Raw genomic sequence first — 25,569 nt, forward strand, 5'->3', positions numbered from 1 at the left:
CTGTGGTCATGATTTGGTGTGTCATCATAGTGGTCTCTGACTTGTGGTCATGATTTGGTGTGTCATCATAGTGGTCTCTGACTTGTGGTCATCATTTGGTGTGTCATCATAGTGGTCTATGACTTGTGGTCATCATTTGGTGTGTCATCATAGTGGTCTCGGACTTGTGGTCATCATTTGGTGTGTCATCATAGTGGTTGGGTAGGTTAGGCTTGTGATCATCATTTGGTGTGTCATCATAGTGGTCTCGGACTTGTGGAACAAACTTAAACTTTTTTCAATACTGACTTGAATGTCATTGAGACAACAAAGTTGTCAGTGTTTTTTTCCCCTCACAAACATCCTTTATGAATTTAAAAGTAATTTCTGAATTTAGAAGTAATCATCTAGTTTTTATCTGTAATCTGATTACAATATTTTTTGCTGGTAACATGTAATCAGTTACTCCGAGAGAGACAGAGAGAGACAGAGAGAGAGAGCAAGAGGATAGTTGCAGATAGTCCTAGTGGTTACCCCAAGTTCGATATGGCACCATCGATTATCTCATTCTGTAGGGCTTATTCAGATTGAAGAGAGTTGTAGCGTAGGTATCGTGACGAAAAAACCCATAAAATATTATGTTATGTGACAAAAGACCCCTGATCTTGGGTAAACAGTTTATCTGTATGTGATTGTACTAAGACCTCTGCCAAGAGGTCTGCACCCTTATGGCAAGGGTGGTATAGTGCACTTATCCCCCCGGAAGAAAATATGTTTTTGCCATTGAATAGATGTAAGCCTACATTACAGTAATTGACATGTGAGCGAGACCGTTTTGTACCGAAATGCAGCTCATATTTGGTACACTACAGTGGCCTGCCTAATAAGTTGAAAAAAATAGACATTTCATAATTCTTTATCCATATTCGTATCTATATTCATATCCAGTTTGCCTCCTTTAGACCATTTAAAGGTCTTTGTGTTTTATACCAACCATTGCATCCATAGTTTAGTTCATAGACTGGGCAAGGGATAACGGAATGAGGTCTACCAGTGTGGATTGGGAGGGATAGCCTACTGACATGTTCAGTTAATTAGGCCCTTATACCCATTTTGGATACCTAAATGGTCAAAACCATCTCCAAACTCTCTCAAAGTCACAGCTCATCACTCACACGGACATAAGTAGGTTACATAGGCCTAGTAAACAGTTAATAGGCCTATACTTCCAAATCAACAAGTTACATTCGAAAACCAAATGAACAATTAATTGTGGGATCTCTCGAAATAGGCTAGTTGTCTTTTGTCTCCATCTGCTGGCAAACCAACGACAGTATTCAGAATAAAAAGAGGCTACCCAAACGACTGGTTATTTTATTTCGCTTTTTATTTCGTACAGTTGGGCTATATTCCTCTACTTCTCATTAGCCTACTATGGGGCCATAATTGCAAACGTAGAGTTGTTTATATTTGCAAAACATTCAAGTCAAAAATAGCCTACGTTGAAATGTACAAAAATGCTGTGTTGACGCTTCTGTGAATAAAGGCTTTCAAAAAGAGCCTCATGTTCTATATTGGGTTTACAAAACGCATCCAATGTATCCAAAACAGACGTATCATATATTATGTGTAAGAAATTGTAACAAATTATATTATTGTTGTAGCCTATTCGTCTACCGAGCGTGACTGTAAACAACTCCATTTTCACCCGCGCACGCAGAGCCGCAGTTTGGCTTCATATAACCAAGTGCGTAAAAGTCCTTCCGCTAGACGAATTAGTTCCTTCTGATTTTGAATATTCAATTACTGCATGTCTGAACAGATACAAGTCATGAATTACAGTAAAAACTAACAATATCAGACTCAGGAACAGGCTTGGGAAAATCATTTTAAATATATCTGCGTAAAACCGTAATATACAAAAAATGGTGGATTAATACTGGACTATGGCACAGTGTCACACAGCTGCGTAGCTGTGGGAGTTATTGAAAAAGACAGGCTGTGAAAAAATATACATTGCATGGTTTTATTAGGTATTCTCCCAAGGAGAACCCACAAAGATACGTAAAAATGCCTGGAATGATGGATAAAGGGTCGGAGTATCTAGGAAAGGGACGCTCAAACGGAACAAAAAGCCCTTCAAATGCATCGAATGGACATTTTTCTGATGAGAGTGGCAGTGACGACGAGCACGGTATAGCCTCGAACACCCGTTTTGCATGTCACACTATGTATTATTTTGAACGCGAAAAACAGAAAAAAAATGTGTGTATTAATGTGTTATACACATTTTTCCTTATTGCAGATGTCGGAATGCGTGTGGGATCCGATTATCAAGCCAATATACCAGAATTTGATCCTGGTAAGGTTATGCTGGATCTAACTGACTGTATTCTGGTGGTAGCCTCGGTATAGGTTATGACAGAACATTTACATTAACCTTCTTACTTTACAACGCATAGTCAGTAGGCTTTTATTTGAGAATTGAGCCAGATGTGTAGAGAATTATGGCCCATTGAAAGATGTTTTCGATGTTTGGTCTATAGAAGCGTTTTGAAACACATTTCTATTCCGAGGCTATACTTGCCCACCGTAGGCTACTATTGGTTTCCTTCAACTGAATTGGCTTTTTGTTGCTATCTAAACAATATTTTAACAACAATAAAGCAGTCTCTTTAGTCCTGCATGTATTGCTTTAATTAGGCTGTTAAAATGACATGAAATAACACTATAAGAAAATGATGTGTTTTTTCTAATTATGTATTATATATTTTTCTGTAGGTTCTACCAAGTACAGTGAAAAAGATAGTGGGGGTATGTTGGTGTGGTCTCCATACCACACCATTGTCGACCCAAAATGTAAGTCAGTTTGGTTTTCACAAGCATCTTATTTCTAAAGGCAACCAAAACTAGATTTTACAAAAATATTTATAATATTTTTTAACTATTTCTTAAGTAGTTTAATTAAACTATGATTTTTCTCCACAGTGGATGAATATATTGCCATTGCAAAAGAGAAGCATGGATATAATGTTGAGCAGGTATGTCTGCTGTTTAGGATTATTAGGCAAGTACATAGGGCCACATTTACTAAGCTTTTTCACCAATGCAGAGAATCCACCTTATTTTTCAAAATCATATGAAAAACTTTAAACAGAATTTCCATTGTTTTAACCCTATTGAAGCATATTCCCAATTTTAACATTCATATTACATTTTCCAATCCCCCCGGACAGGCCTAAAATTTACACCGGTGTGAAAGCTCAGTAAATTTGACCCACAATGTATTAATAAACTACCACGACATACTTAAAAATAACATATTCAAATGTTATTTAGGGGAATACCTACTCTACCTATTCTAGTTCTGTTGCTCAAGCATTACTGGCTCAGTGAAGCCCCATAGACCTGCCTGGTGTCCATTCTCAGTGGACTCCACTCATTGCTGTCCCCCACAGGCATTGGGCATGCTGTTCTGGCACAAGCACAACATTGAGAAGTCCCTGGCAGACCTGCCCAACTTTACCCCCTTCCCCGACGAGTGGACCGTGGAGGATAAGGTGCTGTTCGAACAAGCCTTCAGCTTCCACGGAAAAAGCTTCCACAGGATTCAACAAATGGTAACATACATTAATATACAGTTTATTTTACTTGAATGTGTGTCTGTGTACTGTTCATACAAACATACACTACCGGTCAAAAGTTTTAGAACACCTACTCATTCAAGGGTTTTTCTTTATTTTTACTATTTACTACATTGTAGAATAATAGTGAAGACATCAAAACTATGAAATAACACATATGGAATCATGTAGTAACCAGAAAAGTGATAAACAAATCAAAATATATTTTATATTTGAGATTCTTCAAAAAGCCACCCTTTGCCTTGATGACAGCTTTGCACACCCTTGGCATTCTCTCAACCAGCTTCATGGGGTAGTAACCTGGAATGCATTTCAATTAACAGGTTTGCCTTCTTAAAAGTTAATTTGTGGAATTTCTTTCCTTCTTAATGTGTTTGAGCCAATCAGTTGTGTTGTGACAAGGTGGGGGGTATACAGAAGATAGCCATATTATAGTCCATAATATGGCAAGAACAGCTCAAATAAGCAAAGAGAAACAACAGCCCATTATTACTTGAAGACATGAAGGTCAGTCAATACAGAACATTTCAAGAACTTTGAAAGTTTCTTCAAGTGCAGTCGCAAAAACCATCAAGCGCTATGATGAAACTGGCTCTCATGAGGACCGCCACAGGAATGGAAGACCCAGAGTTATCTCTGCTGCAGAGGATAAGTTCATTAGAGTTACACCAGCCTCAGAAATTGCAGCCCAAATAAATGCTTCACAGAGTTCAAGTAAAAGACACATCTCAACATCAACTGTTCAGAGGAGACTGTGTGAATCAGGCCTTCATGGTCGAATTGCTGCAAAGAAACCACTACTAAAGGACACCAATAAGAAGAAGAGACTTGCTTGGGCCAAGAAACACAAGCAATGGACATTAGACCGGTGGAAATTTGTCCTTTGGTCTGGAGTCCAAATTTGAGATTTTTGGTTCCAACTACCGTGTCTTTGTGAGACGCGGTGTGGGTGAACCGATGATCTCTGCATGTGTATTTCCCACTGTAAAGCATGGAGGAGGAGGTGTTGTGGTGTGGGGGTGCTTTGCTGGCGACACTGTCTGTGATTTATTTAGAGTTCAAGGCACATTTAACCAGCATGGCTACAACAGCATTCTGCAGCGATATGCCATCCCATCTGGTTTGGGCTTAGTGGGACTTTAATTTGTTTTTCAACAGGACAAGGACCAAACACACCTCCAGGCTGTGTATGGGCTATTTTACCAAGAAGGAGAGTGATGAAGTGCTGCATCAGATGACCTTGCCTCCACAATCCCCCGACCTCAACCCAATTTAGATGGTTTGGGATGAGTCGGACTGCAGAGTGAAGGAAAAGCAGCCAACAAGTACTCAGCATATGTGGGAACTCCTTCAAGACAGTTGGAAAAGCATTCCAGGTGAAGCTGGTTGAGAGAATGCCAAGAGTGTGCAAAGCTGTCATCAAGGCAAAGGGTGGCTATTTGAAGAATCTCAAATATAAAATATATTTTGATTTGTTTAACACTTTTTTGGTTACTACATGATTCCATATGTGTTATTTCATAGTTTTGATGTCTTCACTATTATTCTACAATGTAGAAAATAGTAAAAATAAAGAAAAACCCTTGAATGAGTAGGTGTTCTAAAACTTTTGACCAGTAGTGTACACAGCAGTCTGGATGAATATTGCAGTTGACTTTAAGGTAATTTACACTTGAGCCAACATCCGCATTCACCTTGAATGCAATCTCTGCGAACGTTGGGGTGATTGCCTTTAAAAGGCGCATTGTGCGCCTTCGACAACGCTCCTTTGATTGAATCCCAGCTTTAATGTAAGTATAAACGGTCATTTGGTACCATTTTCTCATCTGTTGTAGTTACCAGACAAATCCATATCCAGTCTTGTGAAGTATTACTACTCCTGGAAGAAGACCCGGTCCAGAACCAGCCTGATGGACCGCCAGGCCAGAAAGCTAGCAAACCGAAATGCCCAAGATGAAAGGTAAGAGTTGTAGCTCAGCTTTTACTACTGTCGGTGAATTCCAAGTGGTCGGAGTCCAATAATGATTGGCTTTTCTTGACATTAGTGATGAAGAAATGGAGGAGGCCAACCCCATCGAAGCAAACGATAGCGATTATGACCCCACCAAGGAGACGAAAAAAGAGGTACGTTATCTAAACTTTAGAATTTAAACTGATGGAATGTCAGTTGGGATAGATCAAAAAGTAATAGCGGATACACTTTTAATCAGTGACCAGCATTCACTTACAATGAGCAGTAGAGTTATGATGTGGGGGGAAGGTTAATGTTAGGACATACAGTAGACAAACACACTATCCAGGATACACCTCCACACTCCATCCCCAGGTGACAGCAGTCTTATCCAGGTGTTGAGCCTGCTTGATAAGCAAATCAGGTGCTGACAATTAGGGTGATCATCAGTCAGTGTCCCAGCTTGCAAGCTGTGAGGCTGCTAGTAGGTTTGTTGGCCATGAGGCCTTTCGTTTGGTTTTGAATCTTTAGTTTAGTCATGCCTGTTTGTGGTTTCCTTTTTGTATACATTTACTTTCATCACCATCTGAACAAATAATAATCCACTTGGATGACCAAGAGGTCAAGAGAGACAGAGCTGGCCCTGGACCAAGGTAAGATTGCAGTGTCCTTGGGCACATGTGCATCCAACATGGTCCTCAAATGCTGATTTCTCACAAATGCACACATTCAGGTTACAGACCATGTAACTAGGCCTAGGACCACTAGACAAAGCGAGTGCAACAATATCCGTAGGCTAGTTATTGGGTTAGTAACAAAGGTCACACTTAAAAGGTACAGTAAACGATGCATAAAGTAAACCGCAACATAGGGCCGATTTCCGCAACAACTAAGAGCGTTTGAAGCACGAGGCTAAACTTGTACACAGTTTTGGTTCCATAGCTATCACGTTGTAGCAGTGGGAAGCGCACCCATGCACTGGAGTCCTGCATCGGGTTGGATACCCACGGTTGACCCACAAAAGAATCAGCTGGCGGGTGGAATGAAAACGTTATTTCAACCCGTGGGTCGGATCGCGGTTCTGAACAATTATATTGCAGGTCAGACGTTTTAAATCAAGATTTATTTTACAAACCCAGGAGATTGTTGAATTGTTGCGAATTCCATTATGTGAGCAGTGAGGCATACATAGCCTAGGCTACCAGCCAGGCAGCGAGAGTGGAGCAGGGAACTGTCCATTATTTGTGTGGTGCTGAAACGTTCCTAATTTGTCCACGTGCAGAGCTTACGTTTCCTTCTGCAACGCGGCAATACGTTGGCAAGTTTATTTCCCCTGACTCCTAGCTCACGCAAAAATGGCTAACGTAACAGGAGAAATAGAAAGAAAGGTTATGATGGTGGATTGCACCATCGTGGAAACAGGTGCTCCGTGAGTGAAATCCCCGGTTTGGAAGGATTTTGTAGTCATTGGGGACAAAATAAATATGCCATTTAGCAGACGCTTTTATCCGAAGCGACTTACAGTCATGCGTGCATGCATTTTTGTGTATGGGTGGTCCCGGCGATCGAACCCACTACCTTGGCGTTACAAGCGCCGTGCTCTACCAGCTGAGCTACAGAGGACCACAAGGAGGACAACAACCCAGTATATAGATACACAGCCTGCAAAAGTGCAAGCAGGTATTCGTTTACGATAATTCCGTTAATTATCAATGAATTATTACATGAATTCAAGCTTTTGTTAATTTAGACCATACGCAGGCTATATAAAGTCTAAACCTACTAAATAAATGTAAGCTTTTTGCATCCTATAGCTTTTTCGATTCTGGGAGTTGTTTATTTAAGTTTCAATTAAACTATTTGATTAACTTAACAATATTGCATGTAAAAGTATTGTTTTGTTATGTCGTTATAGGCTTTCATTAGGTAAGAAGGCTAATTAGAAGGCTTTTTTCAAAGCGATTTTAATTGTCAATGTGCGCCGCATCGCATTATGAAAATAAGATAAGTCTATCATTCTTAATTCATGGCATGGTTTCCTTTTATTCAAATGTTGAATAGACATGCAGACAAATTCTTTCATGCAGGGAAGGGAAATAGCCTAATACTCTGGTCATAATTTTTTTTAAATTGTTATTTGGCGGGTCACAGATCGGCTCTTGGAACAATTCTATGCTGGTGGGTCGGGTTGCAGAGAAAATCTGTCTTGATATCGGGTGGGGCTCAGAATTGATGTGGCCGGCGCGGGGCGAGTTCGGCTCCATTTTGACTCTACCAGGCACATGTGCAGATACTCTGGGACTGTGAGAGCAAAGTTTTGCATTGCGCTCATCTGAATATCAGTGGTGCTGCTTGTGGCAACGTCATATCGCTGAGTCTCACTTTAATATGACACTTCTTATAACGTGCAAAAGCTTCAGAACATACGCACAGCCAGGTACTTCTTTGCAGGTGCTGGAGTTATAGGTGAACTCATGAACAATTAAAAGGAAAACGCCACACTGCTGTTCATGCTCCAAGGTGATTTTTCATGGATGCCTGATGAAGGGTTGAAATGTATCAATAAAATCACTTGGGAGCATGAACAGCAGTGTGCATCGTTACCATTTTATTATACCTCTTAAAACATTGTTATGACCGCCTCGTCGACTTTGGATGAATTTGACAAAAACTTTTTATTTTTCTCCTTCTGCTTATTTTCTGGCACCTCCAGCTGTCATTAGTCCAACAAAAGTGATGTCCTAACAATGACACAATAGATGTTACGAACAGTTATGACAGCTAATAGAAAGTTTACCCGTGCCTCTCCAGAGCCACACGGAGCCCCAGCCCCTGAGCTCCTCCAAGATTGGGCTCGGCCGACGGGAGCACCTGACGCTCATGCACCGGCACCACTCGCAGCGTTCCAAGTGTCGGCCGCCCAAGGGCATGTACCTGACCCAGGAGGATGTGGTGGCAGTGTCATGCAGCTCCAGCGCTGCCAACACTGTCCTTCGGCAGCTGGATATGGAGCTGGTGGGCCTCAAAAGACAGGTGAGCAGGGCAACCTGGGTCCTCAAGGTGCTTGAGTTGAGGCTTTTTCACAGTACATTTTAGTCATTTAGCAGACGCTCTTATCCCGAGCGACTTATAGGAGCAATTAAGGTTAAGTGCCTTGCTCAAGGCACATATTTTCACCTAGTCTGCACAGGGATTTGAACCAGCGACCTTTCGGTAACTGGCCAAACACTCTTATCCGCTAGGCTACCTTCGCCTTAGTGCTTGAGAATCTTTGGTTGTATCCTGAAAGTAAAAGATAAATACACTATATATAATTTACATACATACATACATACATACATACATACAAGTGCATTCGGAAAGTATTCATATCCTTTGATTCTTTCCACATTTTGTTACGTGACAGCCTTATCCTAAAATGGATTAAATCGTTTTTTCCCCTCATCAATCTACACACAATACCCCATAATGACAAAGCAAAAACTGTTTTTTAGAGATTTTTGCAAATGTATAAAAATTAAATGAAATATCATAATTACATAAGTATTCAGACCCTATACTCAGTACTTTGTTGAAGCACCTTTGGCAGTGATTACAGCCTCGAGTCTTCTTAGGTATGACGCTACAAGCTTGGCACACCTGTATCCAGAGATGTTCGATCAGGTTCAAGTCCGAGATCTGGCTGGGCCACTAAAGGACATTCAGAGTCTTAGCAGTTCCAAACTACTTCCATTTAAGAATGATGGAGGCCACTGTGTTCTTGGGGACCTTCAATGCTGCAGATCTTTTTTGGTACCCGTTCCCCAGATCTGTGCCTCAACACAATCCTGTCTCGGAGCTCTACAGACAATTCCTTCGACCTCATGGCTTTTGCTCTGACATGCACTGTCAACTGAGGGACCTTTTATAGACTGGTGTGTGCCTTTCCAAATCATGTCAAATCAATTGGATTTACCACAGGTGGACTCACCACAGGTGGACTCCAATCAAGTTGTAGAAACATCTCAAGGATGATCAATGGAAACAGGATTCACCTGAGCTAAATTTTCGAGTCTCATAACAAAGGGTCTGAATAATTATGTAAATAAGGTATTTGTTTTTTATTTTTAATACATTTGCAAAAAATTCTAAAAACCTGTTTTCGCTTAGTAATTATGGGGTATTGTGTGTAGACTGATGAGGATAAGTGGCTCGGGGAACAAAACATCGAAATTTTGGGTCCATGGCCAGGAAACTCCCCAGACCTTAATCCCATTGAGAACTTGTGGTCAATCCTCAAGAGGCGGGTGGACAAACAAAAACCCACAAATTCTGACAAACTCCAAGCATTGATTATGCAAGAATGGGCTGCCTTCAGTCAGGATGTGGCCCAGAAGTTAATTGACAGCATGCCAGGGCGGATTGCAGAGGTCTTGGAAAAAGAAGGGTCAACACTGCAAATATTGACTCTTTGCATAAACTTAATGTAATTGTCAATAAAAGCCTTTGACACTTATGGAATTCTTGTAATTATACTTCAGTATACCATAGTAACATCTGACAAAAAACTCTAAAAACACTGAAGCAGCAAACTTTGTGAAGACCTATACTTGTGTCATTCTCAAAACTTTTGACCACGACTGTATATATGTATGTATATGTAGAAACATCTCAAGGATGATCAATGGAAACAGGATTCTGGTTCGAATCCAGGCTCTGTCACAGCCGGCCGCGACCGGGAGACTCATGGGCAGCGCACAATTGGCCTAGCGTTGTCCAGGGTAGGGGAGGGAATGGCCGGCAGGGATGTAGCTCAGTTGATAGAGCATGGCAGGGTTGTGGGTTCGATTCCCACGGGGGACCAGTATGAAAAAATAAATAATAATAATATGTATTCACTAACTGTAAGTCGCTCTGGATAAGAGCGTCTGCTAAATGACTAAAATGTAAATGTAAAATGTATATATGTGTATGTATACAGTGAGGGAAAAAAGTATTTGATCCCCTGCTGATTTTGTACGTTTGCCCACTGACAAAGAAATTATCAGTCTATAATTTTTATGGTAGGTTTATTTGAACAGTGAGAGACAGAATAACAACAACAAAAATCCAGAAAACGTATGTCAAAAATTTTATAAATTGATTTGCATTTTAATGAGGGAAATAAGTATTTGACACCCTCTCAATCAGAAAGATTTCTGGCTCCCAGGTGTCTTTTATACAGGTAACGAGCTGAGATTAGGAGCACACCATCCAAGAACAGTTTGGTGACGAACAATGCCTTTTCCAGCATGATGGAGCACCTTGCCACTCTTAAAGGGAGTGCTCCTAATCTCAGCTTGTTACCTGTATAAAAGACACCTGTCCACAGAAGCAATCAATCAATCAGATTCCAAACTCTCCACCATGGCCAAGACCAAAGAGCTCTCCAAGGATGTCAGGGACAAGATTGTAGACCTACACAAGGCTGGAATGGGCTACAAAACCATCGCCAAGCAGCTTGATGAGAAGGTGACAACAGTTGGTGCGATTATTCGCAAATGGAAGAAACACAAAAGAACTGTCAAACTCCCACGGCTTGGGGCTCCATGCAAGTTCTCACCTCGTGGAGTTGCAATGATCATGAGAACGGTGAGGAATCAGCCCAGAACTACACAGAAGGATCTTGTCAATAATCTCAAGGCAGCTGGGACCATAGTCACCAAGAAAACAATTGGTAACACACTACGCCGTGAAGGACTGAAATCCTGCAGCGCACGCAAGGTCCCCCTGCTCAAGAAAGCACATATACATGCCCGTTTGAAGTTTGACAATGAACATCTGAATGATTCAGAGGAGAACTGGGTGAAAGTGTTGTGGTCAGATGAGACCAAAATCAAGCTCTTTTGCATGAACTCAACTCGCCGTGTTTGGAGGAGGAGGAATGCTGCCTATGACCCCAAGAACACCATCCCCACCGTCAAACATGGAGGTGGAAACATTATGCTTTGGGGGTGTTTTTCTGCTAAGGGGACAGGACAACTTCACCGCATCAAAGGGACGATGGACGGGGCCATGTACCGTCAAATCTTGGGTGAGAACCTCCTTCCCTCAGCCAGGGCATTGAAAATGGGTCGTGGATGGGTATTCCAGCATGACAATGACCCAAAACACACAGCCAAGGCAACAAAGGAGTGTCTCAAGAAGAAACACATTAAAGGTCATGGAGTGGCCTAGCCAGTCTCCAGACCTTAATCCCATAGAAAATCTGTGGAGGGAGCTGAAGGTTCGAGTTGCCAAACGTCAGCCTCGAAACCTTAATGACTTGGAGAAGATCTGCAAAGAGGAGTGGGACAAAATCCCTCCTGAGATGTGTGCAAACCTGGTGGCCAACTACAAGAAACGTCTGACCTCTGTGATTGCCAACAAGGGTTTTGCCACCAAGTACTAAGTCATGTTTTGCAGAGGGGTCAAATACTTATTTCCCTCATTAAAATGCAAATCAATTTATAACATTTTTGACATGTGTTTTTCTGGATTATTTTGTTGTTATTCTGTCTCTCACTGTTCAAATAAACCTACCATTAAAATTATAGACTGATCATTTCTTTGTCAGTGGGCAAACGTACAAAATCAACAGCGGATCAAATACTTTTTTCCCTCACTGTATATGTATGTATATATATGTGTATATATATACATACATACACACACACTACCACCGTTCAAATGTTTGGGGTCACTTAAATTTCCTTGTTTTCGAAAGAAAAGCAAATGTTTTTGTCCATTAAAATTACATCAAATTGATCAGAAATACAGTGTAGACATTGTTAATGTTTGAAATGGCTATTGTAGCTGGAAACGGCTGATTTTTTATGGAATATCTACATAGGCGTACAGAGGCCCATTATCAGCAACCATCAGTCCTGTGTTCCAATGGCACATTGTGTTTGCTAATCTAAGTTCACCATTTTAAAAGGCTAATTGATCATTAGAAAACCCTTTTGCAATTATGTTAGCACAGCTGAAAACTGTTGTGCTGATTAAAGAGGCAATAAAACTGGCCTTCTTGAGACTAGTTGAGTATCTGGAGCAACAGCAATTGTGGGTTCGATTAAAGGCTAACTCGTCAGTCTATTCTTGTTCTGAGAAATGAAGGCTATTCCATGTGAGAAATTGCCAAGAAACTGAAGATCTCGTACAACGCTGTGTACTACTCCCTTCACAGAACAGCGCAAACTGTCTCTAACCAGAATAGAAAGAGGAGTGGAAGGCCCTGGTGTACAACTGAGTAAGAGGACAAATACATTAGTGTCTAGTTTGAGAAACAGGCGCCTCACAGGTCCTCAACTGGCAGCGTCATTAAATAGTACCCGCAAAACACCAGTCTCAACTTCAACAGTGAAGAGGCGACTCCGGGATGCTGACCTTCTAGGCAGAGTTGCAAAGAAAAAGTCTTATCTCAGACTGGCCAATAAAAAGAAAAGATGGGCAAAATAACACAGACACTGGACAGAGGAAGATTGGAAAAAAGTGTTATGGACAGACAATTCGAAGTTTGAGGTGTTCGGATCACAAAGAAGAACATTTGTGAGACGTAGACCAAATGAAAAGATGCTGGAGGAGTGGTTGATGCCATCTGTCAAGCATGGTGGAGGCAATGTGATGGTCTGGGGGTGCTTTGGTGGTGGTAAAGTGGGAGATTTGTACAGGGTAATGCTTTCACTCCATTTTGTAACGCCATGCCATACCCTGTGGATGGCGCTTGATTGGAGCCAATTTCCTCCTACTACAGGACAATGACCCAAAGCACAGCTCCAAAATATGTAAGAACTATTTGGGGAAGAAGCAGTCAGCTGGTATTCTGTCTATAATGGAGTGGCCAGCACAGTCACCGGATCTCAACCCTATTGAGCTGTTGTGGGAGCAGTTTGACCGTATGGTACGTAAGAAGTGCCCATCAAGCCAACCCAACTTGTGGGAGGTGCTTCAGGAAGCATGGGGTGAAATCTCTTCAGATTACCTCAACAAATTGACAACAAGAATGCCAAAGGTCTGCAAGGCTGTAATTGCTGCAAATGGAGGATTCTTTGACGAAAGCAAAGTTTGAAGGACACAATTATTATGTCAATTAAAAATAATTATTTCTAACCTTGTCAATGACTACATTTCCTATGCATTTTGGTATATTTCCTATTCAAACTCATTTCATGTATGTTTTCATGGAAAACAAGGACATTTCTAAGTGACCCCAAACTTTTGAACGGTAGTGTATATACACACAAAAGTATGTGGACACCCCTTCAAATTAGTGGATTCGACTATTTCAGCCACACCTATTGCTGACCGGTGCATAAAATCGAGCACACAGCCATGCAATCGCCATAGACAAACATTGGCTGTAGAATGGCCTTACCGTAGAGCTCAGTGACTTTCAACATGGCACCGTCATAGGATACCACCTTTCCAACAAGTACCCTGCTAGAGCTGCCCTGGTCAACTGTAAGTGCTGTTATTGTGAAGTGGAAACGTCTAGGAGCAACAACGGCTCAGCCGCGAAATGGTAGGCCACACAAGCTCACAGAATGGGACCGCCGAGTGCTGAAACGCATAGCGTGTAAAAATCGTCTGTCCTCGGTTGCAACACTCACTACTGTTTTCCAAACTTCCTCTGGAAGCAACGTCAGCACAATAACTATTCGTCGGGACCTTCAAGAAATGTGTTTCCATGGCCGAGCAGCCACACACAAGCCTAAGATCACCATGCGCAATGCCAAGCGTCGGCTGGAGTGGTGTAAAGCTTGCCGCCATTGGTCTCTGGAGCAGTGGAAACGCGTTCTCCTGAGTGATTAATCACGCCTCACCATCTGGCAGTCCGATGGACGAATCTGGGTTTGGCGGATGCCAGGAGAACGCTACCTGCCCCAATGCATAGTGCCAACTGTAATGGTCTGGGGTTGTTTTTCATGGTTCGAGCTAGGCCCCTTAGTTCCAGTGAAGGGAAATCTTAACAATACAATGACATTCTAGATGATTCTGTGCTTCCAACTTTGTGGCAACAGTTTGGGGAAGGCCCTTTCCATGACAATGCCCCCGTGCACAAAGCGAGGTCCATACAGAAATGCTTTGTTGAGATCGGTGTGGAAGAACTTGACTGGCCTACACAGAGCCCATCGAACATCTTTAGGATGAATTGGAACGCCGACTGCAAGCCAGGCCTAATCGCCCAACATCAGTGCCCGACCTCACTAATGCTCTCGTGGCTGAATAGAAGCCAGTCCCCGCAGCAATGTTCCAACATCTAGTTGAAAGCCTTCCCAGAAGAGTGGAGGCTGTAATAGCAGCAAAGGCGGGACCAACTCCATATTAATGCCCATTATTTTGGAATGAGATGTTTGAGAAAGTGTCCACATACTTTTGGTCATTTAGTGGATCAGCACTACTTAGTGCATTGTGTTGTTCTAAGCATATGCATAGGTGCCTTAAAAAAGTATTCACACCCCTTGACTTTTTCCATATTTTGTGTTACAAGGTGGGATTAAAATGGATTTGTCAGTTTGTCAATGATTTACACAAAGTACTCATGTCAAGGTGGAAGAATAATTTTTTACGAATGTTAGTGTTTTATTCTTCATAAATTCTATCTTGAATACATGTATTCAACCCCCTGAGTCAATACATGTTCGAATCACCTTTGGCAGAGATTAAAGCTGTGAGTCTTTCTGGGTTAGTCCAAGACCTTTGCACACCTGGATTGTACAATATTTGCACATTCTTTTTAAAATTCCTCAAGCTCTGTCAAGTTGGTAGTTGAACATTGCTAGAGAGGCATTTTCAAGTCTTGCCATAGATTTTCAAGCCGATTTAAGTCAAAACTGTAACTAGACCACACAGGAACATTCAATGTCGTCTTGGTAAGCAACTCCAGGGTATATTTGGCTTTGTATTTTAGGTTATTGTCCTGCTGAAAGGTGAATTTGTCTCCCAGTCTGTTGGAAAGCCGACTGAACCAGGATTTCATTTAGGATATTGCTTGTACTTAGCTCTATTCTGTTTATTTTTATCCTAAAAAAAGAGTCCTTGCCGATGACACGCATACCCATAACATGATGCAGGCACCACCATGCTTGAAAATATGAAGTGTGGTACTCAGTGATGTGTTGTGTTTTCCCCAAGCATAGCGTTTTGTATTCAGAACAAAGTTAATTTGGCAATATTTTTGCAGTTTTACTTTAGTGCCTTATTGCAAACTGGATGCATGTTTTTGAATATTTTTTTCTGTACAGGCTTCCTTCTTACTCTGACATTTAGGTTAGTTTTGTGGAGTAACTACAAGGTTGTTGATCCATCCTCAATTTTCTCCTATCACAGCCATTCAACTCTGTCACTGTTTTAAAGTCACCATTGGCCTCATGGTGAAATCCCTGAGCGGTTTCCTTCCTCTCTGGCAACGGAGTTAGGAAGGACTCATTTATCTTTGTAGTGACTGGATGTATTGATACACCATCCAAAGTGTAATTAATTACTTCACCATGCTCAAAGGGATATTCAAGGTCAGCTTTTTTATTTGTTTATTTTGTATGTACCAATAGGTGCCCTTCTTTGCGAAGCATTGGAAAACCTCCCTGGTCTTTGTGGTTGAATCTATGTTTGAAATGCACTGCTCGACTGAGGGACTTTACAGATAGTTGTATATGTGTGGGGTACAGAGTTGAGGTAGTCATTAAAAAAACATGTTAAACACTTATTGCAATTTATTATGCCACTTGGTAAGCACATTTTTACTCCTGAACTTATTTAGGCTTGCCATAAAAGGGGTTGAATACTTAGACTCAAGACACCTCAGCTTTTCATTTTTTATTAATTTGTAAACATTTCTAAAAACATAATTACACTGACATTATGGGGTATTGTGTGTAGGCCAATGACAAAAAATCTCAATTTAATCTATTTTAAATTCAGGCTGTAACACAACAAAATGTGGAAAAAGTAAAGGGATGTGAGTACTTTCTGAAGGCACTAGGAATTTATCCCACAGGTTCAAAATGCAAAGCAACTGAACAGTGGTCTGAAACACAGGATGGAAGCGGGCATTGATGACTTCAGGCTGCCGGAGGTATGTGCCAAATGTTTAGATTTCAGAGAGAAGGGGACCTAGCAATGTGACATAAGTGGTCATAACATACACATCACTAACATGCTACCCAGACCGCACGCGCTCGTGCGTCCGCCATTGCGCGCAAGTTGATTTTGCCACCCCACACCAGACGCGATCAGGACACGCAGGTTGAAATATCAAAACAAACTCTGAACCAATTATATTAATTTCGGGACAGGTTGAAAAGCATTAAACATTTATGGCAATTTAGCTAGCTGGTTTGCTGTTGCTAGCTCATTCGTCCTGGGATATAAACATTGGGTTGTTATTTTACCTGAAATGCACATGGTCCTCTACTCCAACAATTAATCCACAGACAAAACGGTAAAAGTTTGTTTTCTAGTAATCTCTCCTCCTTCAGTCTTCTTCTTCTTCTTTGGACTTTATATGGCGGTTGGCAACCAACTTTATGGTGCATTACCACAACCAACTGGACTGGAGCGTAGACATCAGTTCATCTTTCAATCACCCACGTGGGTAGATGCTCCTAAAAACCAATGAGGAGATGGGAGAGGCAGGACTTGCAGCGCATTGAGCGTCACAAATAGAACCAAGTTCTATTTTAGCGCCTGGCCACGCAGGCGCTCACGAGCAGTGTGGGTGCAATAATTGAATAACATGTATGTGTACATTTATTTTGCAATGCTCGCGCACGCGATGTGGTCAGCATGTAAGAGCTTACAAATGAAGTTCTACCAAGAGATTAAGTCATTAGTTATGGACGTTTCTTTATTATGGTTGCTTATATGAAGTGAGTGACCTGTTGTCTTGACATTTATTGCCACTTAGCTTCTACACTGAACAAAAATATAAACGCAACATGTAAAGTGTTGGTCCCATGTTACATGAGTTGAAATAGAAGATCCCAGAAATGTTTCATACGCACAAAAAGCATATTTCCCTCAAATGTTGTGCACAAGTTTATCTTTATCCCTGTTAGTGAGCATTTCTCCTTTGCCAAGATACTCCATCCACCTGACAGCTGTGGTATATCAAGAAGCTTATTAAACAGCATGATCATTACACAGGTGCACCTTGTGCTGGGGACAATAAAAGGCCACTCTAAAATGTGCAGTTGTAACACAGCACCATGCCACATGTCTCAAATTGAGGGAGTGTGCAATTGGCATGCTGACTGCAGGAATGTCCACCAGAGCTGTTGCCAGGTAATTTCATGTTAATTTCTCTATCATAAGCCGCCTCCAACGTCGTTTTAGAGAATTTGGCATTAAGTCTAACCGGCCTCAACCGCAGACCTTGTGTAACCACGCCAGGCCAGGGCCTCCACATCTGGCTTCTTCACCTGCGGGAATGTCAGACCAGTCACCCGGACAGCTGATGAAACTTGTCGTCCTCACCAGGGTCTTGACCTGACTGCAGTTCAGCGTCGTAACTGACTTCAGTGGGGAAATGCTCACGTTCGATGGCCGCCGGCACACTGGAAAAGTCTGCTCTTCACGGATGAATCCCAGTTTCAACTATACCGGGCAGATGGCAGACAGCATATATGGATGTCATGTGGGCGAGCGGTTTGCTGATGTCAACGTTGTGAACAGTATCCCCATGGTGGCGGTGTGGTTATGGTATGGGCAGGCATAAGCTACGGACAACTGCATTTTATCTATTCAATTTGAATGCACAGTGATACTGTGAAGAGATCCTGAGGCCCATTGTCTTGCTATTCATCCGCCACTATCACTTCATGTTTCAGCATGATAATACACGGCCCCATGTCACAAAGATCTGTACACAATTCCTGGAAGCTGAAAATGTCCCAGTTCTTCCATGACCTGCATACTCACCAGACGTCACCCATTGAGCACGTTTGGGATGCTCTGGATCGACGTATACGACAGCGTGTTCCAGTTCCCGCCAATATCCAGCAACTTCGCACATCCATTGAAGAGGAGTGGGACAACATTCCACAGGCCACATTCAACAGCCTGATCAACTATATGCGGAGATGTCGCGCTGCATGAGGCAAATGGTGGTCACACCAGATACTGACTGGTTTTCTGATCCAAGCCCATACCTTTTTTTTTAAGGTATCTGTGACCAACAGATACATATCTGTATTCCCAGTCATGTGAAATCCATAGATTAGGCCCTAATTTATTTATTTCAATTGACTGATTTCCTTATGAACTGTAACTCAGTAAAATCTTTGAAATTGTTGCATGTTGCACTTATTTTTTTGTTCAGTGTATAATATCAGGTATTTTTTGTCTGTTCTAGTGCAACCAAAAAGTTAATGCCCGCTGGACAACAGATGAACAGCTTCTGGCAGTTCAAGGTAAACCTACGTTCTTTGTGCGCTTGTAGTTGGCTCAAGTTCTTGTCCATGGCCCGGCAGTCTGTTTACCTCGTGCAATTTCAGAATATTTGTTGTTTCACCAGGTGTCCGGAAGTACGGGAAAGACTTCCAAGCCATTGCCGACGTTATCGGTAATAAGACGGTAGGGCAGGTAAAGAACTTCTTTGTGAACTACCGCCGCCGGTTTAACCTGGAGGAGGTGCTGCAGGAGTGGGAGGCGGAGCAGGGAACTGGTGCCCCCAACGGTGACACTGCCACCTCTGGCGAGGAGGGGAAGAACAGCTCCAACACCCCTTCTGGGAAGAGTACGGATGAAGAAGAGGAGGAGGTGGTGGAGCGTTCCTTTATTCCCCTCAAACAAAACAAATTAAACCTTCCCAGAAACCCCTTCTGTGATTTCGCTATAGTTAGTTTTGGGAGTTGGCCTCCCACAAGCCCCCTCTGCATGCAGGTGTTTGCTCCAACAAATCTCTAACACTGCAGTTTCATTTACATTCCTTCATAAAGGTGTCTTAACATCATTATAAGCAGGGCATAAGATGTCATAAGCAGTTATGATTATGTGCCAAAGTTCCTAACAATGTTAGTTGCATGTGGACATTCTAACCCTGGGGGGGGATATGCAAAAAACTCAATTTCCAATTCACATGTGTATAATACACACTTGTAATTTATTATTCTACAAATGTCCCATTGACTTGATAACTTGTAGAAATATTTAAATGTGGTTGATGTCAACTAATGGTCTTTTACTCCTTCCATGACGTGTAGCTTTAAGTATTATTTAACAGATATCATAAGCAGTGGTAGATGACCTGGTTGTACAGTATTGAAAATAATGTAATACTAATATTTCAAACAAATACACTACATGACCAATAGTATGGACAACTGCTTGTCGAACATCTCATTCCAAAATCATGGGCATGGATATGGAGTTGGTCTCCCCTTTGCTGCTATAACAGCCTCACTCTTCTGGGAAGGCTTTCCACTAGATGTTGGACCATTGCTTCGAGGACTTGCTTCTATTCAGCCACGAGCATTAGTGAGGCCGGGCACTGATGTTAGGCGATTAGGCCTGTCTTGCAGTCGGCGTTCAAATTCATCCCAAAGGTGTTCGATGGGGTTGAGGTCAGGGCTCTGTGCAGGCTAGTCAAGTTCTTCCACACCGATCTCGACAAACCATTTCTGTATGGACCTCACTTTGTGCACGGGGGCATTGTCATGCTGAAATAGGAAAGGGCCTTCCCCAAACTGTTGCCACAAAGTTGGAAGCACAGAATCATCTAGAATGTCATTGTATGTTGTAGCGTTAAGATTTCCCTTCACTGGAACTAAGGGGCCTAGTCCGAACCATGAAAAACAGCCCGAGACCATTATTCCTCCTCCATGGCTGTGTGCTGGATTTTATACACCTGTCAGCAATGGGTGTGGCTGAAATAGCCAAATCCACCTATTTGAAGGGGTGTCCACATAGTTTTGTATATATAGTGTATATGCCTTCATGGCTACCTTGTCAATTAGCTAAGTAGGAAACAAAATACAACAGGTGCCAGGCTTATTTTCATAACCTGATATCCGTTATGACTGCTAATGACATTTGTTAAATTGATCTTAAATCTGGTATTCCAACATGTCATTCAATGTCAAGACCAGTCAAGTGGCTATCCCTCCTCCTGGAGAGCTACTTTACTGGGTATGCAGGCTTTTGCTCCATGTCTTTTGTAACAACTGATTCAGCTGTGAATCTAGGATTGTCCTAGGTAAGGGTTGCAGTGAAAGCCTGCAAGAGGGTAGCTCTCCGGGAAGAGGGTTAGGCAACCGTATATACAGTGGGGAGAACAAGTATTTGATACACTGCCGATTTTGCAGGTTTTCCTACTTACAAAGCATGTAGAGGTCTGTAATTCTTATCATAGGTACACTTCAACTGTGAGAGACGGAATCTAAAAAAAATCCAGAAAATCACATTTTTAAGTAATTAATTTGCATTTTATTGCATTACATAAGTATTTGATCACCTACCAACCAGTAAGAATTCCGGCTCTCACAGACCTGTTAGTTTTTCTTTAAGAAGCCCTCCTGTTCTCCACTCATTACCTGTATTAACTGCACCTGTTTGAACTCGTTACCTGTATAAAAGACACCTGTCCACACACTCAATTAAACAGACTCCAACCTCTCCACAATGGCCAAGACCAGAGAGCTGTGTAAGGACATCAGGGATAAAATTGTAGACCTGCACAAGGCTGGGATGGGCTACAGGACAATAGGCAAGCAGTTTGGTGAGAAGGCAACAACTGTTGCCGCAATTATTAGAAAATGGAAGAAGTTCAAGATGACGGTCAATCACCCTCGGTCTGGGGCTCCATGCAAGATCTCACCTCGTGGGGCATCAATGATCATGAGGAAGGTGAGGGATCAGCCCAGAACTACACGGCAGGACCTGGTCAATGACCTGAAGAGAGCTGGGACCACAGTCTCAAAGAAAACCATTAGTAACACACTACGCCGTCATGGATTAAAATCCTGCAGCGCACGCAAGGTCCCTCTGCTCAAGCCAGCGCATGTCTAGGCCCGTCTGAAGTTTGCCAATGACCATCTGGATGATCCAGAGGAGGAATGGGAGAAGGTCATGTGGTCTGATGAGACAGAAATAGAGCTTTTTGGTCTAAACTCCACTCGCCGTGTTTGGAGGAAGAAGAAGGATGAGTACAACCCCAAGAACACCATCCCAACCGTGAAGCATGGAGGTGGAAACATCATTCTTTGGGGATGCTTTTCTGCAAAGGGGACAGGACGACTGCACCGTATTGAGGGGAGGATGGATGGGGCCATGTATCGCGAGATCTTGGCCAACAACCTCTTTCCTCAGTAAGAGCATTGAAGATGGGTCGTGGCTGGGTCTTCCAGCATGACAATGACCCGAAACACACAGCCAGGGCAACTAAGGAGTGGCTCCGTAAGAAGCATCTCAAGGTCCTGGAGTGGCCTAGCCAGTCTCCAGACCTGAACCCAATAGAAAATCTTTGGAGGGAGCTGAAAGTCCGTAAGTCCCAGCGACAGCCCCGAATCCCGAAGGATCTGGAGAAGGTCTGTATGGAGGAGTGGGCCAAAATCCCTGCTGCAGTGTGTGCAAACCTGGTCAAGACCTACAGGAAACGTATGATCTCTGTAATTGCGAACAAAGGTTTCTGTACCAAATATTAAGTTCTGCTTTTCTGATGTATCAAATACTTATGTCATGCAATAAAATGCAAATTAATTACTTAAAAATCATACAATGTCATTTTTTGGATTTTTGTTTTAGATTCCGTCTCTCACAGTTGAAGTGTACCTATGATAAAAATTACAGACCTCTACATGCTTTGTAAATAGGAAAACCTGCAAAATCGGCAGTGTATCAAATACTTATTCTCCCCACTGTATGCTGTAATGTATTGCCCATCGGTTTTGGTCCGAAATCCCAACTCACGCCTCTCTCTTCCAGGGCCAGGTGACCCCCTCGTCAGGCCCTTCTCCCGCTGCCACTTCCTCGGCAACCTCCCAGACCCTGGTGACGTCGTCGGCAACTTCGCTCAACCAGCCGCCCCCGCTCCTACGGCCCTCTCTGCCGGCCACCCCGGCCCTCCACAGGCAGCCGCCCCCTCTCCAGCAGCAGGCCCGCTTCCTCCAGCCCCGGCCCACGCTCCACCAGCCCCCCCCACTCATCCGGCCCTCCAACCCCCCGCCCCCGCGCCTCAATCCCCGGCCACTTGCCCTGACCTCAGCCCCCACCTCCACAGGGTGCCCAGGCTCCAGCCAGCCACCCCCCACCCTGGTGGGCATCCCATCGGAGACGCCGTCCTCCTCCGCGCTGCACTGAGTGTGTGCGATGGCGAAGGAAGAAAATGGAAAAGTCGGTGGCTTAGTCACGGATTTTTCACTTTCTTTTTTTAAAAACTACTTGCTCGTTTGTTTGCTTGTATTTTTCTTGACAATGACCGTTGTGTTCCTGAAGGTCGTCAATCGTTGGTTGTTATGAGGAGATTATGTATATTAATGAGAAACGTAAAACCGTTGTGAAGTTTTTAAAGTTTATGTATATTAGGTTAGGTCTTGGTTTTTTATTTATTTGAAATCATGTTTTAGTTTTTTTACTCATCTTTGTAATAGACTGGCTTAGATGTTATGTATTGGTGATGTTAAAGATTTACTAGAAGCATTGGTCCTGTTTGAAAGTGTTCTTGGCTTCTGGTTAATGTATATTTTACAAACTGGCAAAATGTGCAAGTGGTATATAAACAAAAAGGTATATTGAAGACACTATGATGGACAATACACCACTACTAGTGAAAAGGTGGCATTGCCATATTTCAGTTGGATTGTTATGTGTTTGATTTGCTGTAACGCATATTTGTTCTTTGAGCGAATATAGACGTTTATCTTTTATATCTGCATTATTTATTTTTCTACTCGGTGCTATGGACTCTAGACTGATTTTTGCCTATGTCCAGTATAATAATAATAATAACCATTGTGTAAGTGCTCTTACGCTTCTAGGACAACTGTATTAACGTGATTGAATTTATCTAAACTGGAAGAAACTGGTTGAAAAAAATGAACTGGTTAATATAATTAACTTGTTTTAATGTAATAGGAAGCTACGAGGATGTCACTGTCAGTGAATCGATTGTTGTAGTCAGTGAGCCACATTTTCAGGAATTAGATTGTTTCAATGATTTTCATTGAAGAACAAAATGTTTGACTTCTGTACAGTTGTGTAATAATTTGTTTGCTTAATTTTAAACAGTCAAGATCATACCTAAAACCATGCTTATGGATTTTGTTTTAACGGTCGCCCATCAGTAATTCCCAGTGTAAGATGTGGCATAGTCCTTAACATATCCATTCAAATATTTGTAACATTTTGTTTTATGTTTTTTACCAAGTTTTGGAATTAATTAGTGCCACTTCATGTTCAGGGGTTGCAAGATTCCGTAAAATGTCCTTAAGTGAATACGTTCTCCAGAAATCCTGTTTGGCTGATTCCTGGAACTTTGGGAACGTTTCTCAACTTTTGCCTAATCACTGGTAAGGAATGGAGGAAGAAATAGGCTAATTCAGTACTTCACATGGTGACAAGATTTCAACCAAGCTTGTTACATGACATTAAACATGTTGAAATACAAACTTCAATTACCTTTAAACCACTAATATACACTGAATCATTCATCCTTTCCTGTGGAAATAATGTGGCCAGAACTTAGTAGTTTGCGAAAGTATTCACCCCACTTGGCATTTTTCCTATTTTGTTGCCTTACAACCTGAAATTAAAATTGATTTTTTGGGGGGTTTGTATCATTTCATTTACACAACATGCCTACCACTTTGAAGATGCAAAATATTTTTTGGGGTGAAACAAACAAGACAAAAAACCACAACTTGTGTGTATAACTATTCACCCCCCCCAAAGTCAGTACTTTGTAGAGCCACCAAGTCTCTTGAGGTATGTCTCTATAACCTTGGCACATCTAGCCACTGGGATTTTTGCCCATTCTTCAAGGCAAAACTGCTCCTGCTCCTTCAAGTTGGATGGGTTCCGCTGGTGTAGAGCAATCTTTAAGTCATACCACAGATTCTCAATTGGATTGAGGTCTGTGCTTTGACTAGGTCATTCCAAGACATTTAAATGTTTCCCCTTCAACCACTGGAGTGTTGCTTTAGCAGTATGCTTAGGGTCATTGTCCTGCTGGAAGGTGAACCTCCTTCCCAGTCTCAAATCTCTGGAAGACTGAAACAGGTTTCCCTCAATAATTTCCCTGTATTTAGCGCCATCCATCATTCCTTCAATTCTGACCAGTTTCCCAGTCCCTGCCGATGAAAAACATCCCCACAGCATGACGCTGCCACCACCATGCTTCACTGTGGGGATGGTGTTCTCGGGGTGATGAGAGGTGTTGGGTTTGCGCCAATTTTAGTCTCATCTGACCAGAGTACCTTCTTCCATATGTTTGCGGAGTCTCCCACATGCCTTTTGGCGAACACCAAACGTGTTTGCTTATTTCTTTCTTTAAACAATGGCTTTTTTCTGGCCACTCTTCCGTAAAGCCCAACTCTGTGGAGTGTATGGCTTAAAGTGGACAGATACTCCAATCTCTGCTGTAGAGCTTTGCAGCTCCTTCATGGTTATCTTTGGTCTCTTTGTTACCTCTCTGATTAATGCCCTCCTTCCCTGGTCTGTGAGTTTTGGTGGGCGGCCCTCTCTTGGCAGGTTTGTTGTGGTGCCATATTCTTTCCATTTTTTAATAATGGATTTAACGGTGCTCCAAAGTTTCGGATATTTTTTTATAACCCAACCCTGATCTGTACTTCTCCACAACTTTGTCCCTGATCTGTTTGGAGAGCTCCTTGGTCTTCATGGTGCCGCTTGCTTAGTGGTGTTGCAGACTCTGGGGCCTTTGAGAACAGGTGTATATATACTGAGATCATGTGACACTTAAATAAAGTCCACCTGTGTGCAATCTAACTAATTCTGTGACTTCTGAAGGTAATTGGTTGCACCAGATCTTATTTAGGGGCTTCA

General features: G+C 42.3%; 1 protein-coding gene across 2 annotated transcripts; it reads left to right on the plus strand.

Moving 5' to 3' along the window:
• The first annotated feature begins 1,784 nt into the window (after window positions 1–1,784).
• LOC123493067 (REST corepressor 3-like) lies at window positions 1,785–24,331 on the plus strand. 2 transcript variants are annotated; one of them, XM_045226765.1, is made up of 12 exons: window positions 1,785–2,173; window positions 2,285–2,341; window positions 2,761–2,838; window positions 2,968–3,020; window positions 3,438–3,599; window positions 5,459–5,583; window positions 5,669–5,747; window positions 8,386–8,607; window positions 16,571–16,648; window positions 18,926–18,983; window positions 19,088–19,155; window positions 22,495–24,331. In XM_045226765.1, exons 1-12 carry the CDS (start codon window positions 2,050–2,052, stop codon window positions 22,867–22,869), a joined length of 1,479 nt encoding a protein of 492 aa, XP_045082700.1. In that variant the 5' UTR covers window positions 1,785–2,049; the 3' UTR covers window positions 22,870–24,331. The 2 variants fall into 2 exon arrangements, with proteins under 2 accessions (XP_045082700.1, XP_045082699.1); XM_045226764.1 differs by having other exon boundaries at window positions 1,788–2,173; window positions 19,088–19,332.
• Window positions 24,332–25,569: the final 1,238 nt, after the last annotated feature.

Source organism: Coregonus clupeaformis, chromosome 18 (assembly GCF_020615455.1).
Source record: "Coregonus clupeaformis isolate EN_2021a chromosome 18, ASM2061545v1, whole genome shotgun sequence".
NCBI lineage: Eukaryota > Metazoa > Chordata > Actinopteri > Salmoniformes > Salmonidae > Coregonus > Coregonus clupeaformis.

Coding starts and splice junctions, on each gene's coding strand:
- LOC123493067 (XM_045226764.1), top strand. CDS start 2,050: ATGCCTGGAATGATGGATAAAGGGTCGGAGTATCTAGGAAAGGGACGC. Junction 2,342..2,760: donor TATACCAGAATTTGATCCTG/GTAAGGTTATGC, acceptor ATTTTTCTGTAG/GTTCTACCAAGTACAGTGAA. Junction 3,021..3,437: donor ATGGATATAATGTTGAGCAG/GTATGTCTGCTG, acceptor TGTCCCCCACAG/GCATTGGGCATGCTGTTCTG.